The sequence below is a fragment of the Nomascus leucogenys genome, chromosome 20 (assembly GCF_006542625.1).
Source record: "Nomascus leucogenys isolate Asia chromosome 20, Asia_NLE_v1, whole genome shotgun sequence".
Taxonomy (NCBI): domain Eukaryota; kingdom Metazoa; phylum Chordata; class Mammalia; order Primates; family Hylobatidae; genus Nomascus; species Nomascus leucogenys.
Genome location: NC_044400.1, coordinates 3,184,771 through 3,201,297, shown reverse-complemented (window position 1 = coordinate 3,201,297; position 16,527 = coordinate 3,184,771). Strand labels below are relative to the sequence as shown.

The 16,527-nt window shown below is 41.1% G+C and overlaps 1 protein-coding gene across 1 annotated transcript in view; it reads left to right on the top strand.

Moving 5' to 3' along the window:
• The window catches only part of KIF5C (kinesin family member 5C), a 153,135-nt gene that overhangs the window by 65,070 nt on the left and 71,538 nt on the right, over window positions 1–16,527 (top strand). The window contains exons 5-10 of the mRNA XM_003278698.4: window positions 2,669–2,717; window positions 2,995–3,050; window positions 3,733–3,820; window positions 7,933–8,057; window positions 10,861–10,965; window positions 11,336–11,484. Of these exons, the coding sequence (XP_003278746.3) occupies window positions 2,669–2,717; window positions 2,995–3,050; window positions 3,733–3,820; window positions 7,933–8,057; window positions 10,861–10,965; window positions 11,336–11,484 (572 nt within the window). The remainder of the gene's footprint in view (window positions 1–2,668; window positions 2,718–2,994; window positions 3,051–3,732; window positions 3,821–7,932; window positions 8,058–10,860; window positions 10,966–11,335; window positions 11,485–16,527) is intronic.

Genomic DNA, 16,527 nt, shown 5'->3' with positions numbered 1-16,527 from the left:
AATTAGCCAGGCATGGTGGTGTGTGCCTATAATCCCAGCTACTCAGGAGGCTGAGGCACGATAATCACTTGAACCCGGGAGGTGGAGGTTGCAGTGAGCTGAGATCGCTCCACCGCACTCTAGCCTGGGCGACAGAGAGAGACTCTGTCTAAAAAAAAAACTCAGTTAGAAGGCCCAACTTAAACACCAAGTTATTGATAAAACTAAGAATAGACCCTAGGTCTGACCAACCGCACACGCGATACCTTTTCAATTATATTAAAACGTCTCCCCTTACTACTGTATACCTTTCGTAAATGACATAAAAAGAAGGCACCAACTGTTTGCCCAACTATAAATTACATCTAGCAAATTACTTTTCCTTAGGATTCCTTTTGTTGGCTAAAGCCTGCTTCTCCTTCTTGCCAAGGCCCTTTATATCTAAGGATACAGAAGCTTGTTGCTTTGATGGGATCAAGATTTAGAAGCTTAGTGCTTCTTTAGGGCTGTTTGCATTTAAATAGCTTAAACTACTGCAGGGTTCTTATGTGATAATCCTGGAATAAGATGTTAAACCAATTACTGCCCTCAAAATAGGGTCTTGTGTTAGAATCTTATTAAGATAAAAACAGCCCTAGCATGAAGTTAGGGGAGGAGAGGAACAACACTCTAAGTCTCTAGGGCTGAATTTTACAGTCCAGATTTCTGTGTTGCATTTGTACTTATGCTTACTTGTTTTATAAATAATAATTATAAGTGGGCAAATTAGTTGCTCACTACTTTGTATTTTGAACTGGATAGTGAGAAGCTAAATCAAGAAAAAGAGGAATAATTAAGGCAATATTGAAAATCTGCTCCTTAAAATGAGTCCCACAGAGGTTTTGAACTTTATTTCTGAACATCCTATTTCTTAATGCCAAACAATGCCTATTTATTTTTCTTCCGCCTGGTCTCACAAAGTATTTGAAATGACAAAACAACAAAATCACCACCCCCCCACACACACCAAAAGCAGAAATTAATAAAATCAGAATCCTGTTTCTACTTACATTGAATGTGAATATGATTCTAATTGCCAGATTTGCCAGTATCTAGTTTGTGACTTTTTTTTTTTAGATGTAATTAATTTTCTCTGCAATCTATGGAAATAAGGCCATATGTTTAAGATCTCAAAAGTAATAGACAAGTCTTAATGGAAATCAGACAATTCTGAAATAAATAGAATGCGCTGAACCAGTGTTGAGTTGGCTGCAGGAAGGACTGGGTTAGAGATGTCCCGGATTGGAGGCCAAACAGACCCATAAGGATTTGGGGAGTGTGACAGCATGAAAGATCAAAGAAAGCTGTAGGCATGAGTCTTTCAAATGTCACATACGTGTGGCCATGAGAGATGGGCCTCGGGGACAGGGGAGTCTGACAGGTGTTCAAGTAGGCAGATGTTGCTAGGGATACAGGCAGCCAGGAGAGATGCCCAGCAGTGGATTCCAGGGCTCAAGCTAGGACCCCACATCTCAGAGTAGCTGGGATGGTTCCAGTCAGGTAGTTCCAGACCAAGGCACATTAAAGATAATGGATCAGGGCTGAGTCAGAGCTGGGACCAGTGCTGGGTTAGAGTCTTCGCTTCCCCATGACTGGTCCAGAGCTGGGATGTAGGGAGGAGGTTTTACCTGAGTAGTCACATCTCCGCTTTACAACTTTACAACTGTTTTCCTTTCTGCGCATTCCCTTGTTTAGATTTCAAAAGCACTTATGAACATAGGGCAGATAAGTTTTTTGGGTAGGCAGAAAGCAGATGTAAACAGAGTACAGAATCCTAGAGGGGGATTTTTGACATTTGTAAAGCCCTGTGGCTTCATGTGACAGATGGGACAATTGAGGCCTAGGGTCTTGGTTATGTGTGAATTGAGTCCCTGAGACCACATATTTAGTTAAAGCAGGTCTCAGACATCAGCCAGCATAAGAATCGTCTGGGGAACTGAGAACCAGATTCCTAGTTCCTTTTCTCTGGGATTCGGATTCAGCAGAACTGCAGTAGGGTTCAGGGTTCTGCAGTTCAAACAGGTTCTTAGGTGATGCTGATGAAGGTGGTGCTGCGGCTGAGCCTTGAGTCTAATGGGAAGGCCTCCTTTTCTTCTCACAGTCTAACCATCTTTCATCAAGTCCCATTTTGTTCAGATCTTTCCTGGATTCACCAGAGCTGGCCCCCATTACCAGCTCTCGCCCAGTTACCTTTCTGAGCTCCTGTAGTTCTAAACACACTGCCCTTGCCCTCTCCCGGCTTCTTGCAAGTGAACATTTGGGCTAAGTGCCTCCTCCTTCATGATACTGTCAGTATCATGCAATAAGGTGAGGCCTACTGATTGTTTTCTAAGCTTGCTTGGTGCTCATCTAACGTAAAGCCTAGAGTCCTCCTATAAGTGTCTAGCACACGATGTTAAGAACACCTGAATGACAACCAAAGGGAGCTGTGATGTGTGTGGGTGGAGAGTTGTCCACACTTAGGGAAGCTTAGAGCAAGCGGGACGCAGGGGAATCCCAGTAGAGCTGGCCAGATTATAAGTCTTCACTTTCAACCCCTCATCTTACTCTTCTCAGCCATGCATGACAAAAGCTTTCATAAGTACTAATAATGGTATTTTTGAAATACACTGTGGCATGTCTATTCCAAACTCAATTTGTTTTTAACTAGGTTTCCTATTTTGAGATCTACTTGGACAAAATAAGGGACTTACTTGATGGTAAGTAACCTCAGTGCTTGTCCTTTATTTGTTCTGTAACAAAAGTCCAGGGAGGTTGAAATGGTTTATCACACTTCTGCTTAAGGAATTAATGAAAATTTATAGAGATACTCTATTGCCTTCAGGGTATATGTTTATTCTCAGCCAAGGCTTAAACTTGCATATTGCAAAGAGATTAGATTTGCCTGTACTTTGTAACAAACTTCCATTTTTCCTCCAATATAGAGTCTTTAACTTTTATTTTCTTCTTTGCATGCTGTCATTCTCATCTCTATAGTATCCAAGACCAACTTGGCTGTTCATGAAGATAAAAACAGAGTCCCGTATGTAAAGGTATGAGGAAGATTTGATTGGTGATGCAATTAATTTCTCTCCAGTGTCTGTCATAATAATTATTACATAAGATGCGCAGAATGTTATCTGTAAAGAGCATATAGGCATTTATTCAGGCTCCTTAAATTTAATATTCATCTGGTTTTAAAAATTGACATTTACTTTCTTCAGTTGTGTCTTTTCTTTATGACATTATTATTTAATGTTATTCACATTTAAAGAGGCTTTGGTATTGAGTGCAATTGTTTTTACTTTGCAGTAATGCCTATTATAGCATTATCTGTGGAACATCAAAGTATCTAATATTGGTGGCCATAATCATAAATAAATAAAGATAGAAGGCAAAGCAAAACTTCATCCATTTCTTCTTCTCTCATTGATTTTCTTCTTGGATTTTCTGTCTTCTTAAACTATTGCTGTTGAGTATGAATATGTACTCAAAAACCTAGGAAAATTTGACAATTCTTTTTTTGGTTTACTTCTATATTTCCTAGGGCTTGCTCAGACTTCTCTTTAATGTGGAATTCAAGCCCTGGGCAAGGAGGAAAAGTTGTTGGATCGATATTTCAGCCTTTCTAGTTATCTGCACCTCTAGAAGATAAACAGGAAAATGTTTCAGCCTTTCAAAATATTGTTGCTTTTCAACTCTTTTAATGGTGAACTCGAACTGATTCTCTTCCAGGGCTGCACTGAGCGGTTTGTGTCAAGCCCCGAGGAAGTCATGGATGTAATAGATGAAGGCAAAGCAAACCGACACGTGGCTGTGACAAGTAAGCATGGTGGGGGTGTTTCCTCCCCTGCAGCTTGGGAGACAGATGTCTGCCCACCGACCGAGGGGGGTGGGGAATGAGGTGCAAATGAAAGAATGCACGTGAAGGTGATTAGAGAGCAGTGCTCGGACACAGACGCCAGGGTATGTGTGCTATGAGTGTGTCTAGGCAGTCATGGGAAAGGGTGCCTTCTGCTGTGCACAGGACTCTGAGGTCTTGAAGATGTTGGGTGAGACTTACTGGACCCTGATAACAGCCTAAGCCTGAACATTAGGAAAAATAAACAACCAGCCAACCAAAGGGAGGGAAAGAGTAAGCTCCTCAGTTTATTTATTTTGATCATGTTATTGTTCAGGTTAAAAAATAATTCCAAACCAACAAATTCTATGCTACGTTGCAGTCACACACATGGAAATAAACCATGTTAGATTTCTGCCATCTGTAAAAGAGAAAAAGAAAGGGAAGAAGGAAGTCAGAAAGCAGAGCCAGGAGCTTTAGGGAAAGCTTTCTGATGTGTTACTAGCAGACATTCAGATCGGCTCATTGGCTCTGCAGTTCCTTCCTCAGTATGTTCATTGCATCCCAGGGAAGCAGTGCATATGGGATTCGGGCCGCAGAGGGTCTGTGAAAAAAGAGAGTTGTCTATCTTATTAAGAGGGATGTGGACAAATGACAGTGAGTTCATATGAACAGAAGCTGAGAGAACTAAGGGTTTATAGCTTGCGTGAGGGAAAAAAATCTGGAGGAGGGTGTGTGGACAATGTAATATATCTTACCGTGTTGAAGGTGCTGACACTAAGAAAGAGGGTCAGCTTGTTCTGTTCCATCTCGATGCTTAGAATACCCAAGATTGTTGGAGCTCTAGGGAGGCAGATTTCGACCCCTATGAGGAGAACTCTCCAACCCTTATAGCTGCCCCAAGTGCTGCCTGCTACCTAGAGAGATAGTGAGTTCACTGTTATGTTGTAAAAGAGATTCAGGTATTGGTTTGCTGACTGGTCTAGGCTCTTTAAGTCTCTTCTACCCAAAACTCTCTGATTCTGTGGTCCAGAACTGTAATTCTCAACATTTTCTCTATCTGAGCAATATATCAGGTGATATTCGTGTATATAGCAACTTTCATAGGTGAGCCTATTCCTGGATACAGTGTTGGTCAAACTCCACTTCTTTTTCTCTTGCTTAAAACATACACACATACATGAAAGAATGTAAGACAGATATTCTTATAGTGGCAGCATCTGTCATTTACGTTATTCACTCTGTTTCTGAAGCTGTTTTTAATCACAAATTATTTATGGCATACCTCATAATCCATTTTGGTGCCTTGGTTTGGAACTGCTAGTCTAAAAAAAAATTGCTATTATTCTTATCATTCTGGTGAGGTTTTTCTTTTGTTATTGCAATAAAATATACTTAACATGAAATTTGCCATCTTAACCATTTTAAAGTATGCATTTATGTGACATTAAGTACCTTCACATTGTGTGCGTCACCACCTTCCATCTCTAGAATTTTTTTTTATCTTCTCCAACCAAAACTCTGTACCCATTAAACACCAATTCTTTATTCTCCTCTTGCTCAACCTACTTTGTCTCTGAATTTGACTGCTGTAGGTACCTCATGTAAGTGGAATCATAAAGTGTTTGTCCTTTTGTGACTTATTTCACTTAGCATAATGTCTTCAAGTTTCATCCATGTGGTAGCAAGTGTCCTTCCTTTTTAAGGCTGAATAATATTCCATTGTATGTATATACAACATTTAACAAATTCATTTAAATTAATGGACGCTTGGGTGGCTTCCACATTTTGGCGATTGTGAATAATGCTGTTATGAACATAGGTGTGCAAACATCTATTTGAGTCCTTGATTTCAATTCTTTTGAGTATATATGCAGAAGTGGAATTTTCGGATCTTATGGTAATTCTACTATCAATTTCTTGAGGACCTGCTACTATGATTGCTATTATTACTATTTTCTACAGCAGCTGTACCATTTTCTATTCCTAACAGCAGTACACCAGTTTCCATTTCTCTAGATCCTTGCCAACTTGCTGTTACTGTTTTTTATAATCGCCATCCAAATGGTGTGAAGTGCTGTTTCGTTGTGGTTTTGACTTGCATTTCCCTAAAGATTAGTGATGTTGAGCATCTTTTCATGTGCTTATAGGCCATTTGTATATCTTCTTTGAGGAATGTCTATTCAAGGTCTGTATTTATTTTTTAATCAGGTTAATTTGTTGTCGTTGACTTGGAGTTCCCTATGTATTCTGGACATCAATCCTTTATTAGATATATGATTTATAAAATTTTCTTCTATTCCATGGATTGCTTTTTTACACTATTGATAGTGTCTTTTGATATAAAAGTTTTTAATTTTGATGAAGTATCTTTTTTTATTTTATTGCTTGTGCTTTGGGTGTCATATCCAAGAAATTATTGCCAAGTCCAATGTCATGAAGCTTTTCTCCTGTGTTTTCTTCTAAGAGTTTTATAGTTTTAGTTTTTATAAGTAGGTATTTGATCCTTTTGGAGTAAATTTTTGCATGTACTCTAAGGTAAGGGCCCAACGTTAATATATTTTTTGCATGTAGCTGTCCAGTTTTTCCAACACTATTTGTTGAAAAGACTGTTCTTTCCACATTAAATGGTCTTGACACTCTTGTTGAAAATTATTTGACCATATGTGTGAGGATTTATTTCTGGGCCCTTTATTCTCTTCTGTTGATTTATATGTCTGTCTTTATGTCAATACCACACCGTTTTGATTACTGTAGCTTTGTAGTAACTTTTATTTTTTATTTTTCCATAGGTTATTGGGGTACAGGTGGTATTTGGTTACATGAGTAAGTTCTTTAGTGCCAATTTGTGAGGTTTTGGTGCACCTATCACCTGAGCTGTATGCACTGCACCCTATTTGTAGTCTCTTATCCCTTGCCCTACTCCCACCCTTCCCCTCAAGTCCCTAAAGTCCATTATATTGTTGAAGTGTGAGACCTTCAACTCTGTTCTTATTTTTCAAGATTGTTTAGGCTATTTGGGGTCCCTTGAGATTTCATACATATTTTAGGATGGATTTTTCTACTTCTGTAAAATATGTCATTGAAATTTTGATAGAGATTGCCCTGAATCTATAGATTGTTTTGGGTAATACTGACAGCTTAATGATATTAAGTCTTCCAATCAATCCATTTGTTTGTGTCTTCTTTCATATCTTTCAATCGCATTTTGTAGTTTCCAGTGTACAAGTCTTTCCCTTCTTTGGTTAAGTTTATTCCTAAGTAGTTTATTCTTTTTTTGCTATTATAAATAAGGTTGTTTTCTTAATTTTGGGGGTTGTTCATTGTTAGTATATAGAAATGCAACTGATTTTTTACATGTTGATTTTGTATCCTACAACTTTGCTGAATTAATTATTAGTTCTAATACTTTTTAAAAAATGAATCTTTAGGGCTTTTTACATATAATCTGGTAAGATGGTTTTGAGAAATGATTGCTGGGGAAGGCTGAATGGGATGGTTGCTGGGGTCTCTGTCTGCTTGGCAGACAAACACGAGGATTTGCAAGGATTTTTATTTCCAGTACCACATCCTAATGAAGCATATTTAATTTTTGAAACCTTCTTTGCTGTTAGCATAGGTTATAGAAGTGTATGTCTTAATCCTTGCTTAAGAAAGCTTATGATATTACTGATAAGACAAGGCTTATGCACATGACTAAGATAAAATACATCATGTATTAATCATGATAAAGTCTGAGGAATTTAAAGTGAGGCAGGGGAGGAAGTAGTGAATTCTTCAAGGGGAAAGTCATGCTGGAGTAGGAATTTAGAGGATAGGGCTTCAGGTAGAGCTAGAAAATCTGATATCTTAAACTGTTGACTAAGATTTTTAGATTAAATTCTTTGCTCCTTGAAGACATATAAAATCTTGTATTTCTAGAATGAGCATTGTTTTTCAGAAGAAACAGGGGTCTCAGATAATTTTTAAAATTGGCTGGACTTACTTCAATGAAATGGAGCTATTAGGCATGACTTATTATGCTTTTTAGATGAGAGGTTTGCTACCTAAACCTACATGTTCTTTGTAGAGCAGTAAACTATTTTCCTTTTCAGACATGAATGAACACAGCTCTAGAAGTCACAGTATCTTCCTGATAAATATTAAACAAGAGAATGTAGAGACTGAAAAAAAACTCAGTGGGAAACTTTATTTGGTTGATTTGGCTGGGAGCGAAAAGGTAATTGGTTCTTTATTTGTATTATCTACAATTTTCCCCTTTTATTTGCTTCAGTGTGCAATGGTATAATTTTTATGCTTTTCTATTTTCCTGCTTTAAAGAGCTTTTAAAGTTTCTGAGGCTCTGCCAAGGTGTTATTACATTTAACCCTTTGTCCCTGCTTTCTTTTCTGGTCCTGAGGTCTCCTATTGGTGTCACAGGCAGGTGCTTTGCATACCAACTCTGATTTATCCCTGATGGGCCCTTATGATGATTTGAGGCAACAGTTGGTTTGACTTAGCCTGTGGCAGAGGCAGCTGCACACATGTGGGAGGGATATGAACTTCTGAGAAAAGAGAAAATCCCATGTTGTACCCGACTCTAATAGGCCAGGAACGAGCTTTGCTATTGGAATGTGGCAGTCCTGCCTCTGCAGGTTTGTTTTGCTGATAGAAGGTCTGGAACCTGGGGCGCTCCCTGCATTCCCTGGTTCTCCCAGCAGTAGGCATGGGCTGACGGTGTCCCATGTGGGAGGGTTTGGCTCTCTCATGAAGTGTGGCCTGTAATCAGCCTTAGTGGCAAGGCTTTACTGTTCTCTGGTTTCGTCCGGACTCTCTTTTGTCATCTACACCCTGACCCATGCCCTCCCAGGCCCTGGCCGAGGCTGTACTCCAGAGCAATAGGACTCCCAGAATCTCCAGTCTCACTTCCATGGCACCAGTGGAGGCTTCTGCTGCCACACCCTGTCGGGAGGCACTGACCTCCCTGGAGCAACATCACAGAGCAAGGCCATGTGCACAATGCCCTCTGGCCTCCATCATCACTGATATCATGCTGATTGTCCCCATGAAGGCCAGCCTTGAAGCTTGGTCAGTCTCCCTAACTGTATGATTGATCCCCACTCATTGCACTACATCACTGAGTTCCCATATGCCAAGTTATGGCCACTTACATCCACGTAAGTAATGGTTACTTGGATTGTCCTCTAGTATGCATTTGTAAAACCGTGAGCAGAAAGTCATCTGGGTATTTCTAGTTGAGAATCTAAAATTTTACTAGTATGGGGCCGGGCGTGGTGGCTCATGCCTGTAATCCCAGCACTTTGGGAGGCCGAGGCGGGCGGATCACGAGGTCAGGAGATCGAGACCATCCTGGCTAACATGGTGAAACCCCGTCTCAACTAAAAATTAAAAAAAAAAAAAAAAGCCAGGCGTGGTGGCGGGCACCTGTAGTCCCAGCTACTCGGGAGGCTGAGGCAGGAGAATGGTGTGAACCCGGGAGGTGGAGCTTGCAGTGAGCCGAGATCGCGCCACTGCACTCCAGCCTGGGCGACAGAGCGAGACTCTGTCTCAAAAAAAAAAATTCACTAGTATGGGCTTGTAACTTTAGTTAAACAGACGTGCAACAGAATGGAAATAAGGGAGCACTGTTGTTTATTTAGAGCCTAAATACACCTGAAAACTGCTTAATACTGGCAGACCGGAGTGGAGGCCTGCCTCTGCGCAGTGTCAGTGGTTATTGCTGATGATATTTATGAGGTGTTTGAAATCATGGCCTTCACATAGTTTCTTTTGCTCACACACACGTTTTCCTTTGCCCTAGATGTGTCCATATGACTGTGTCAGTGGGATCTTGTAGGAGAACTCTGGGCTTTAGTTCCCGTCTCCTCTGAATGGCGTTCTTCCCTTAGGCTGGCAGTTTGACATTTCTGGGGCTCAGTTTCCTGTCTGTCAAAGGAGGGTGATAGATGGTACCTGCCTTGTATATTTCATGGAGTTAAGATGCTCAAATAAGAAAGCATCTTAAAATAACAGTGCTTAAAATAACGTAGACTGCTACTATTTGTGACCTATCAGCTACATGATTTCTCTATGTGTAAGCAGGGTGCCACACAAACAGTTCCAAGGGAGTTGAGAATCTATTCTATTTGGAAAGAAACCTCCCCCTGGACATGAATTCATTTCTGTCAGCAGGAGTTTCTCCTTTATATGTGATTCGAATTTGCGTAGTTGAACATTGCTTCCCCATTTCCTTTCTTGAGAGAGCAGCTGCTCCCCCTGCATCGTTTGTCCAGTCAGCAGAGAAATGAATCATGTTGAGTTCCCTTTTTTTCTAGCATCTGTAAACTGCCCTCTACCTAGAACAAATGCTGTCAAGATGAAATTACCAGCAATAACACAGCAAAGGAGAAACTATGCATGGTCCCTCTGGCTGCAGAGGAAAAAAGACAAATTTACAATGCAGTATACGTTTGACTTTTCATTTCTCTCCCAAGTTTTTTGCTTTTTGGATATTTTTCATTTTTTCCTTGCTATGAGAATAAGTAGGGAAGGAATGGACTCTGGATAACCAACCCTACCACCTCTAGTCATCTGCCTGAACCTGGAGCTCGTAACTTACATTTTTCTAATATGCCCATTCATTGTGGCTCAGGACAATATTTTCTCTTCATGCTTCCTTCTGGGCTCCCTTCGGCATGGGGACTGCGGCTCAGTCTCCCAGGGCCCGAGCTACCCATGGTGACAGCACTTCTGGAGCCTGGTTTCCCTGGATGGATGGCCCCTGGGGAAGCATCTGCGGCTCCACCACTTGAGGTATTTCAGCTATTCCACTAAAACCCAATTGAGAGGAAAATGATGGCAGGAGAGACCAAATCCCCAGCCTCATACACGAAGGATGGTTTTTATCACTGTGGGTCTTCTCTACTTTTATTTTTCCTTGCTTTCCAGGAGGCTGTCCCCCGTTGCCCTTGTGTGAATTTGAAATTTCTACTTTGTGCTTCTGCTGTCCTGTGCTGCTCACTGCTTTCTTTTCTCTCTGGTAGGTCAGCAAAACTGGTGCCGAGGGAGCTGTTCTCGATGAAGCTAAAAATATCAATAAGTCTTTGTCTGCTCTTGGAAATGTGATCTCTGCTTTGGCAGAAGGGACAGTAAGTGATCCTGCCCCTGTCTATTAAATAATATTATGAGAAACCACCTTTTGGGTCCTCATAGTCCCTTTGCCACACACCCCAAAGGCTGGTTTGTTTTTCTGTTTGGAAAAGGACAGAGGGAATCCTGGCTGTGGATGCCTGCTCGCTGGGAGTTCCCATCTACTAAAAAGTATGAATGGTGATGCTAATTTCTTATGACATAGGTCAAAGAATGGACATTCTAAACTTTGGCAAGATCCAAAGACCCAGCCACAAATTCTTGTTTTACTCGGTTTCTAAGCTCAGTGTCTTCATCCCTGACTTGCTTGCCTCTGTGTTTTTCTCAGAATGGGCTGTCAAAACCAGTACTTTTTCTTTTCCTAAATAGAAAACACATGTGCCATACCGGGACAGCAAGATGACTCGGATTCTTCAGGACTCTTTGGGTGGGAACTGCAGAACCACCATCGTCATTTGCTGTTCTCCTTCTGTCTTCAATGAAGCTGAGACCAAGTCCACACTGATGTTCGGACAGAGGTACGTGTGGTCTCTCAGGACCCATTCTCTGTCTTGGGTCTTAAGAGTGAGTGGCAAGGCCGGGCGCGATGGCTCACACCTGTAATCCCAGCACTTTGGGAGGCCAAGGCGGGTGGATTGCCTGAGGTCAGGAGTTCGAGACCAACCTGGCCCACATGGTGAAACCCTGTCTCTACTAAAAATACAAAAATTAGCTGGGCGTGGTGGCATGCGCCTGTAGTCCCAGCTACTCGGGAGGCTGAGTCAGGAGAATTGCTTGAACTTGGGAGGTGGAGGTTGCAGTGAGCCAAGATCATACCACTGCACTCCAGCCTGGGTGACAGAGCGAGACTGTCTCAAAAAAAAAAAAAGAATAGTGAGTGGCAAGCAAGGGGCTATTGTCAGAGAATCACAAAGTAAAGGACAAACAGCCTTTTACTAAATTACATCTAGCAGGTGATATGTAAACTTGAGGCATCACTTATTGAAGCCAAAGCAATAATTATATTTTAAAATAATGGGCAAGAACATGCCAGTCAATGGTATGGTGTTTAAAACAAAACAACCAAACTCATTTCAGATGTGAATTGGAAATGCATTGGGGTATTACTTTTGTTCTTCGTGGCACTGGAGTCTACCTTTTAGGTTCATATTATTTCAAGTGTATAAATCTCAAGATAGATAACTGCCTTTCGCTCCAGTATTTGGGATCCATTGCACAGTTGCTGATGAAACACCCAGAAAATTAGGTGAATGCAGAATAGAGGTATAAAAAGAAAAGAAGGGGAAGGAATCTTTACCAGCACTGGAGGTAGGAGGTCTGGACTGTAAGCTGAGAAGAGACATAGATGACAGCTTCCTACCTTTAAAAATTCCCACATGAGACTTCCTAGATCCCTGGGAGGTGTCCATAGGTGGGCAGCAGGTACGACTCCATAATGGTAAAGCAAGAGTTATGTATGTGGTTTGGTTCATATCTTCCTTTTTTTCTTGTCGCTTTCTTTTTTACGTACCCCCTCCCACTGTCCAAGGCCTGACCTCCTTCAGGCATGTTTCCTCAGTTCCAGTGTTTAGGTTCTGTCCTTCAGCCCTCGTGCCTCAGTGTTCATTCCCAGAGTGCTTGGGGTTCTGTGGATTGGGCGATCTGAACATCTTCAGTGCTCAGTGAGCTCTGAAGTTGGATGAGGGCTCAGAGGGCTGAGGTTGGATGTGGATTCTGCTGCCATCGGTTCATTTAATTCTGAACAATCATGTGATCTTTAGACAAGTCACCAGTGCTCTGTGGGCTTTAACTAGCTCATTTGTACATGGATGCACAGAGCACTTCCCTGCCTTCTCCCTGGGAGTGTGTGTTGTGTGGTTATGCCTAAGGAATAGTTTAAGATGAGAGAAAGGACAGATGGGGGTGGGCATTTTGTCTGGGAAATTGTTATGGCTTGTTTAAACTGCATTAAGCCTCAGTCATTTCCTGAGCCCTCAACAGAACATAGAATTACGCAGCCATGGCACCTGTGGGATGTCTAAATAAATAATAATTATATTGAAATGTTGTGGACCTAATATATCTTTTAAACTGGATTTGGGTCCTTTACTTCCTCCCAAATCGCTTCCTTGATTAGTTAAATGCTTAGGCCAAGGGAGTTGCAGTAGGATAACACCTGCTTTCCTCAAGGGTCTCAGAAACCCACAAACCAGCATCTGCTTATGGAAAACAAGATCGCATCCTGCCCAGTGTCTTAAACTTGAGCTTTAACAATTTCCTCTGAAGACATGTTTGAGCAAACCAGCTCTAAATGCATTTATAAAGAAAACATCTCTTCAAAAAAAAATCCTTACCAGCAAAGCAAAAATATTCTGGCTCTTCTCAAGCCAGAGTCACTGGGGGGCATTGGCTATCTTTGCAAGGCCCAATCACCTTGGGGCACTGCTGTTATCAGGAGGTATTTGCAGCTGTCTACAGGAAGCATTTTGAATATCAGTTAGTATCTAATATATGTCAGGTGTGTCAAAATAATAGCACTTCTGACAGCAATTATCTCACCTTTGTACAGAGTATGAAATCAAGGCTTAGGTACAAAGCCATTGGATACCATACCTGAGATCACACAGCCAGTAAGTGACTAAACATGTAGGATGTCCTAGGATGCAGTGTCTGAGCACAGACCTTTAGAATTAGCCCAGTGTTGGGCTAATTCTGCTATTGACCCATTCTCTTGTTTACCTCTCCCCTCTGAGCCCCAGTCTTCTCTCCCACAGAGAGAGATATAATAATGCCTACCTTCAAGAATATTGGGAGCATTATATGAGTTGCTTCAGTTTTTACCTAGCACAAGGGCTGGCATGAGTCCAGGTAAAAAAGTCCATGACCGATGGCAGGCTATCGGTGATTTCAAGTTCTGCTTTTCCTTCGTCTTAAATAATCTCACAGTATTGCGGCTTGAAAAGGTCATTGTAGTAGATGGGACTAGACTGAATGTAATGCACTGTAAGGGACAGCACTGTCATATAAGGGAGAGGATTAAATAAAGTAGAATTAGAATTACATTTTGGGAATGAACAAATAAAAAATGCTGCAGGTAATTTGGGCTTCCAGGAAATAAAAAGTAATGTAAATTATATTTTCAAATGAAACAGGTCGGTCTACATTCTTTTATCAGAGTCATCTAGATTCTGCTCTCTGTGACAGCAGGGACTGAGTTTGTCACAGACATTAGTTTCTCATCAACCACTCTGCACAACTAGTTCACAGTAGGTGGTCAATAAATAAACGCTTATCAAATGAATGAACAGATGAATCAAAAGCTTATTGTGTAAGGTTACTTGGAAAGTTAGGGCAGTTGCTGAACATTGATGCCATTACGTCCAGAAGTTTGGTTGGGTTTGGATCTGGTTTGCTTTCCAATCTATTATTGGAAATGTGTGAGGTTTCATTCCTTTCCCTTTATCCCCAAGTTAGTTAATGGATTATTTAAGGATGCTGAGCTATTCTATGGGGCCAATACCTGCTGTATTGTTAAATATACTCATTGAACCCAATTATACAGCAGACACAAGACTGAACATTGGATTAGACATGGTATGTGATAGCTAATGAGATTAAGCACTTTGAACTCAGAAAAGACTACCGGGCACATCCCAAATTCATTGTAATGAGTGTTCATTACATTCTTACTGCAGAGGTGGCCAAACCTTAGGACAGCATGAGGTTCCTCAGTTATTCCTTTGTGGTTCTTTCAAGGACGTGAAGAGAGTACACATTTGTCGTTCTGCTTGACTGTACTGATGTTCTGAATAACACAATGTGGTATGTGTTTCGAAGCAGTTAAATCTGCAGATCCCTGAAGGCACTCTACCAAGAGTCCTGTTAGCATTCTTCAGGATTATAGGTTAGATACTGGAATTTAAAGGGAAAAATTTACCATTTCTATTTTTGTTTTTTAAATTATACTTTTAAGTTCTGGGATACATGTGCAGAATGTGCAGGTTTGTTACATAGGTATACATGTGCCATGGTGGTTTGCTGCACCCATCAACCCGTCACCTACATTAGGTATTTCTCCTAATGCCATCCCTCCCCTAGGCCCCCACCCTCCGATAGGCCCCAATGTGTGATGCATCCATGTGTTCTCATTGTTCAGCTCCCACTTATGAGTGAGAACATGCGGTGTTTGGTTTTCTGTTCCTGCGTTAGTTTGCTGAGAATGATGGTTTCCAGAATTCTGGTTCTTCCATTCAGTCGGGATTGTTTCCTTTAGTTTCCTGAATGCCCAGCATCGTGCTATTAAAGAAGTAAGCACTGTCCCCTGTGTTCTCAAAGAGCTTTTAATCTAGCTGAGGAGGCAGCACTTGAATTACCAGGCAGTAGAAAGTCAAAAAGCCAGACTCAAATTAGAGCACTTTTAATTGATTTTTTTCTTCTGGCTTCCAGAATTCTATTTTGTAGTCTTTAATTACTCTTCTCAACTACTTTTACAGTGCTATTTGAAAAAGATATTTATGTTTTAGAAGCGTGAACTCAAATCACCCAATTGTGTTGGAAGCCTATTTACTGTACCTTGATTTGGGGTGGTAATGAAGGGAAAGAGGCCCTCTGAGGGGGCACACCAATGTGGTTAGGAAGACCTGAATCAGCACATCTTTGGCACTGGGAGTTTTGATTGATCCAGCATGAATAATTCAAAGGCTTTATTTGTATGTTGAATGTGGAAGGAGAATTGATATCTTAGGGAAAGTAATAATCTTTTTTCTTTTCCTGATGTCCTGTCATCATTTTAATTGTGTCATCTGCCAGTTTAGTGGTAGCTGGATAGGCAGAGCCTGAAGAGTGTGCATATGAAATTTATGTCACCAGAACATGAGAACACGTTACCTACGAGAGTAGAATGAGCATTTTGGCCAAGGCAGACACTTGGCTACACTTCGACATGAAAGAAAAAAAGGCTTAAATCATTCCTCTTGGGGGCCTGTTGCTGAAACACCAATAGGGTTAATTTTTGCCTTTGGAGGGAAGAAATACTGTAGGTGACATACATTTAACTAGATGCCAAGTCCTTATCCATGTCATTTCTGAATGTTTCTCAGGAGACTAGAACTTTTTAAAGACACGAAATTTTCATTTCTCCTTCCTGCCCTCCCTCCTTCCCTCACGAGCAGGGTAATGGCCTCACCAGAAGCTGGGAAGGTGCTTTGGAGCAGTGGTCCTTTCAGAAGAAGGTTTGGGTGTTTTAGATGGGAACTAGGTCTCAGAACAGATTGGAAGGTTAGTTTCTGATTAGTTTTATGTGTCAGCTTGGCTAGGCCATAGTGCCCAGTTACTGAATCAAATACAGATCGGGGCGTTGCTGTGAAGGTACTTTGTAGATATGCTTAGCACTTACAATCAGCTGACTTTAAGCAAAGCAGATTACTCTCAATTATAAGGGTGAGCATCATCCACTCAGTTAAAGGCCTTAAGAGCTAAAATGGAGGTTTCATGGAGAAGACAAAAATTGTGCTTCAGGATGGTAACATCAACTCCAGCCTCAGTTTCCAGCTTCCAGCCTGCCTTATAGCTTTCAAACTTGC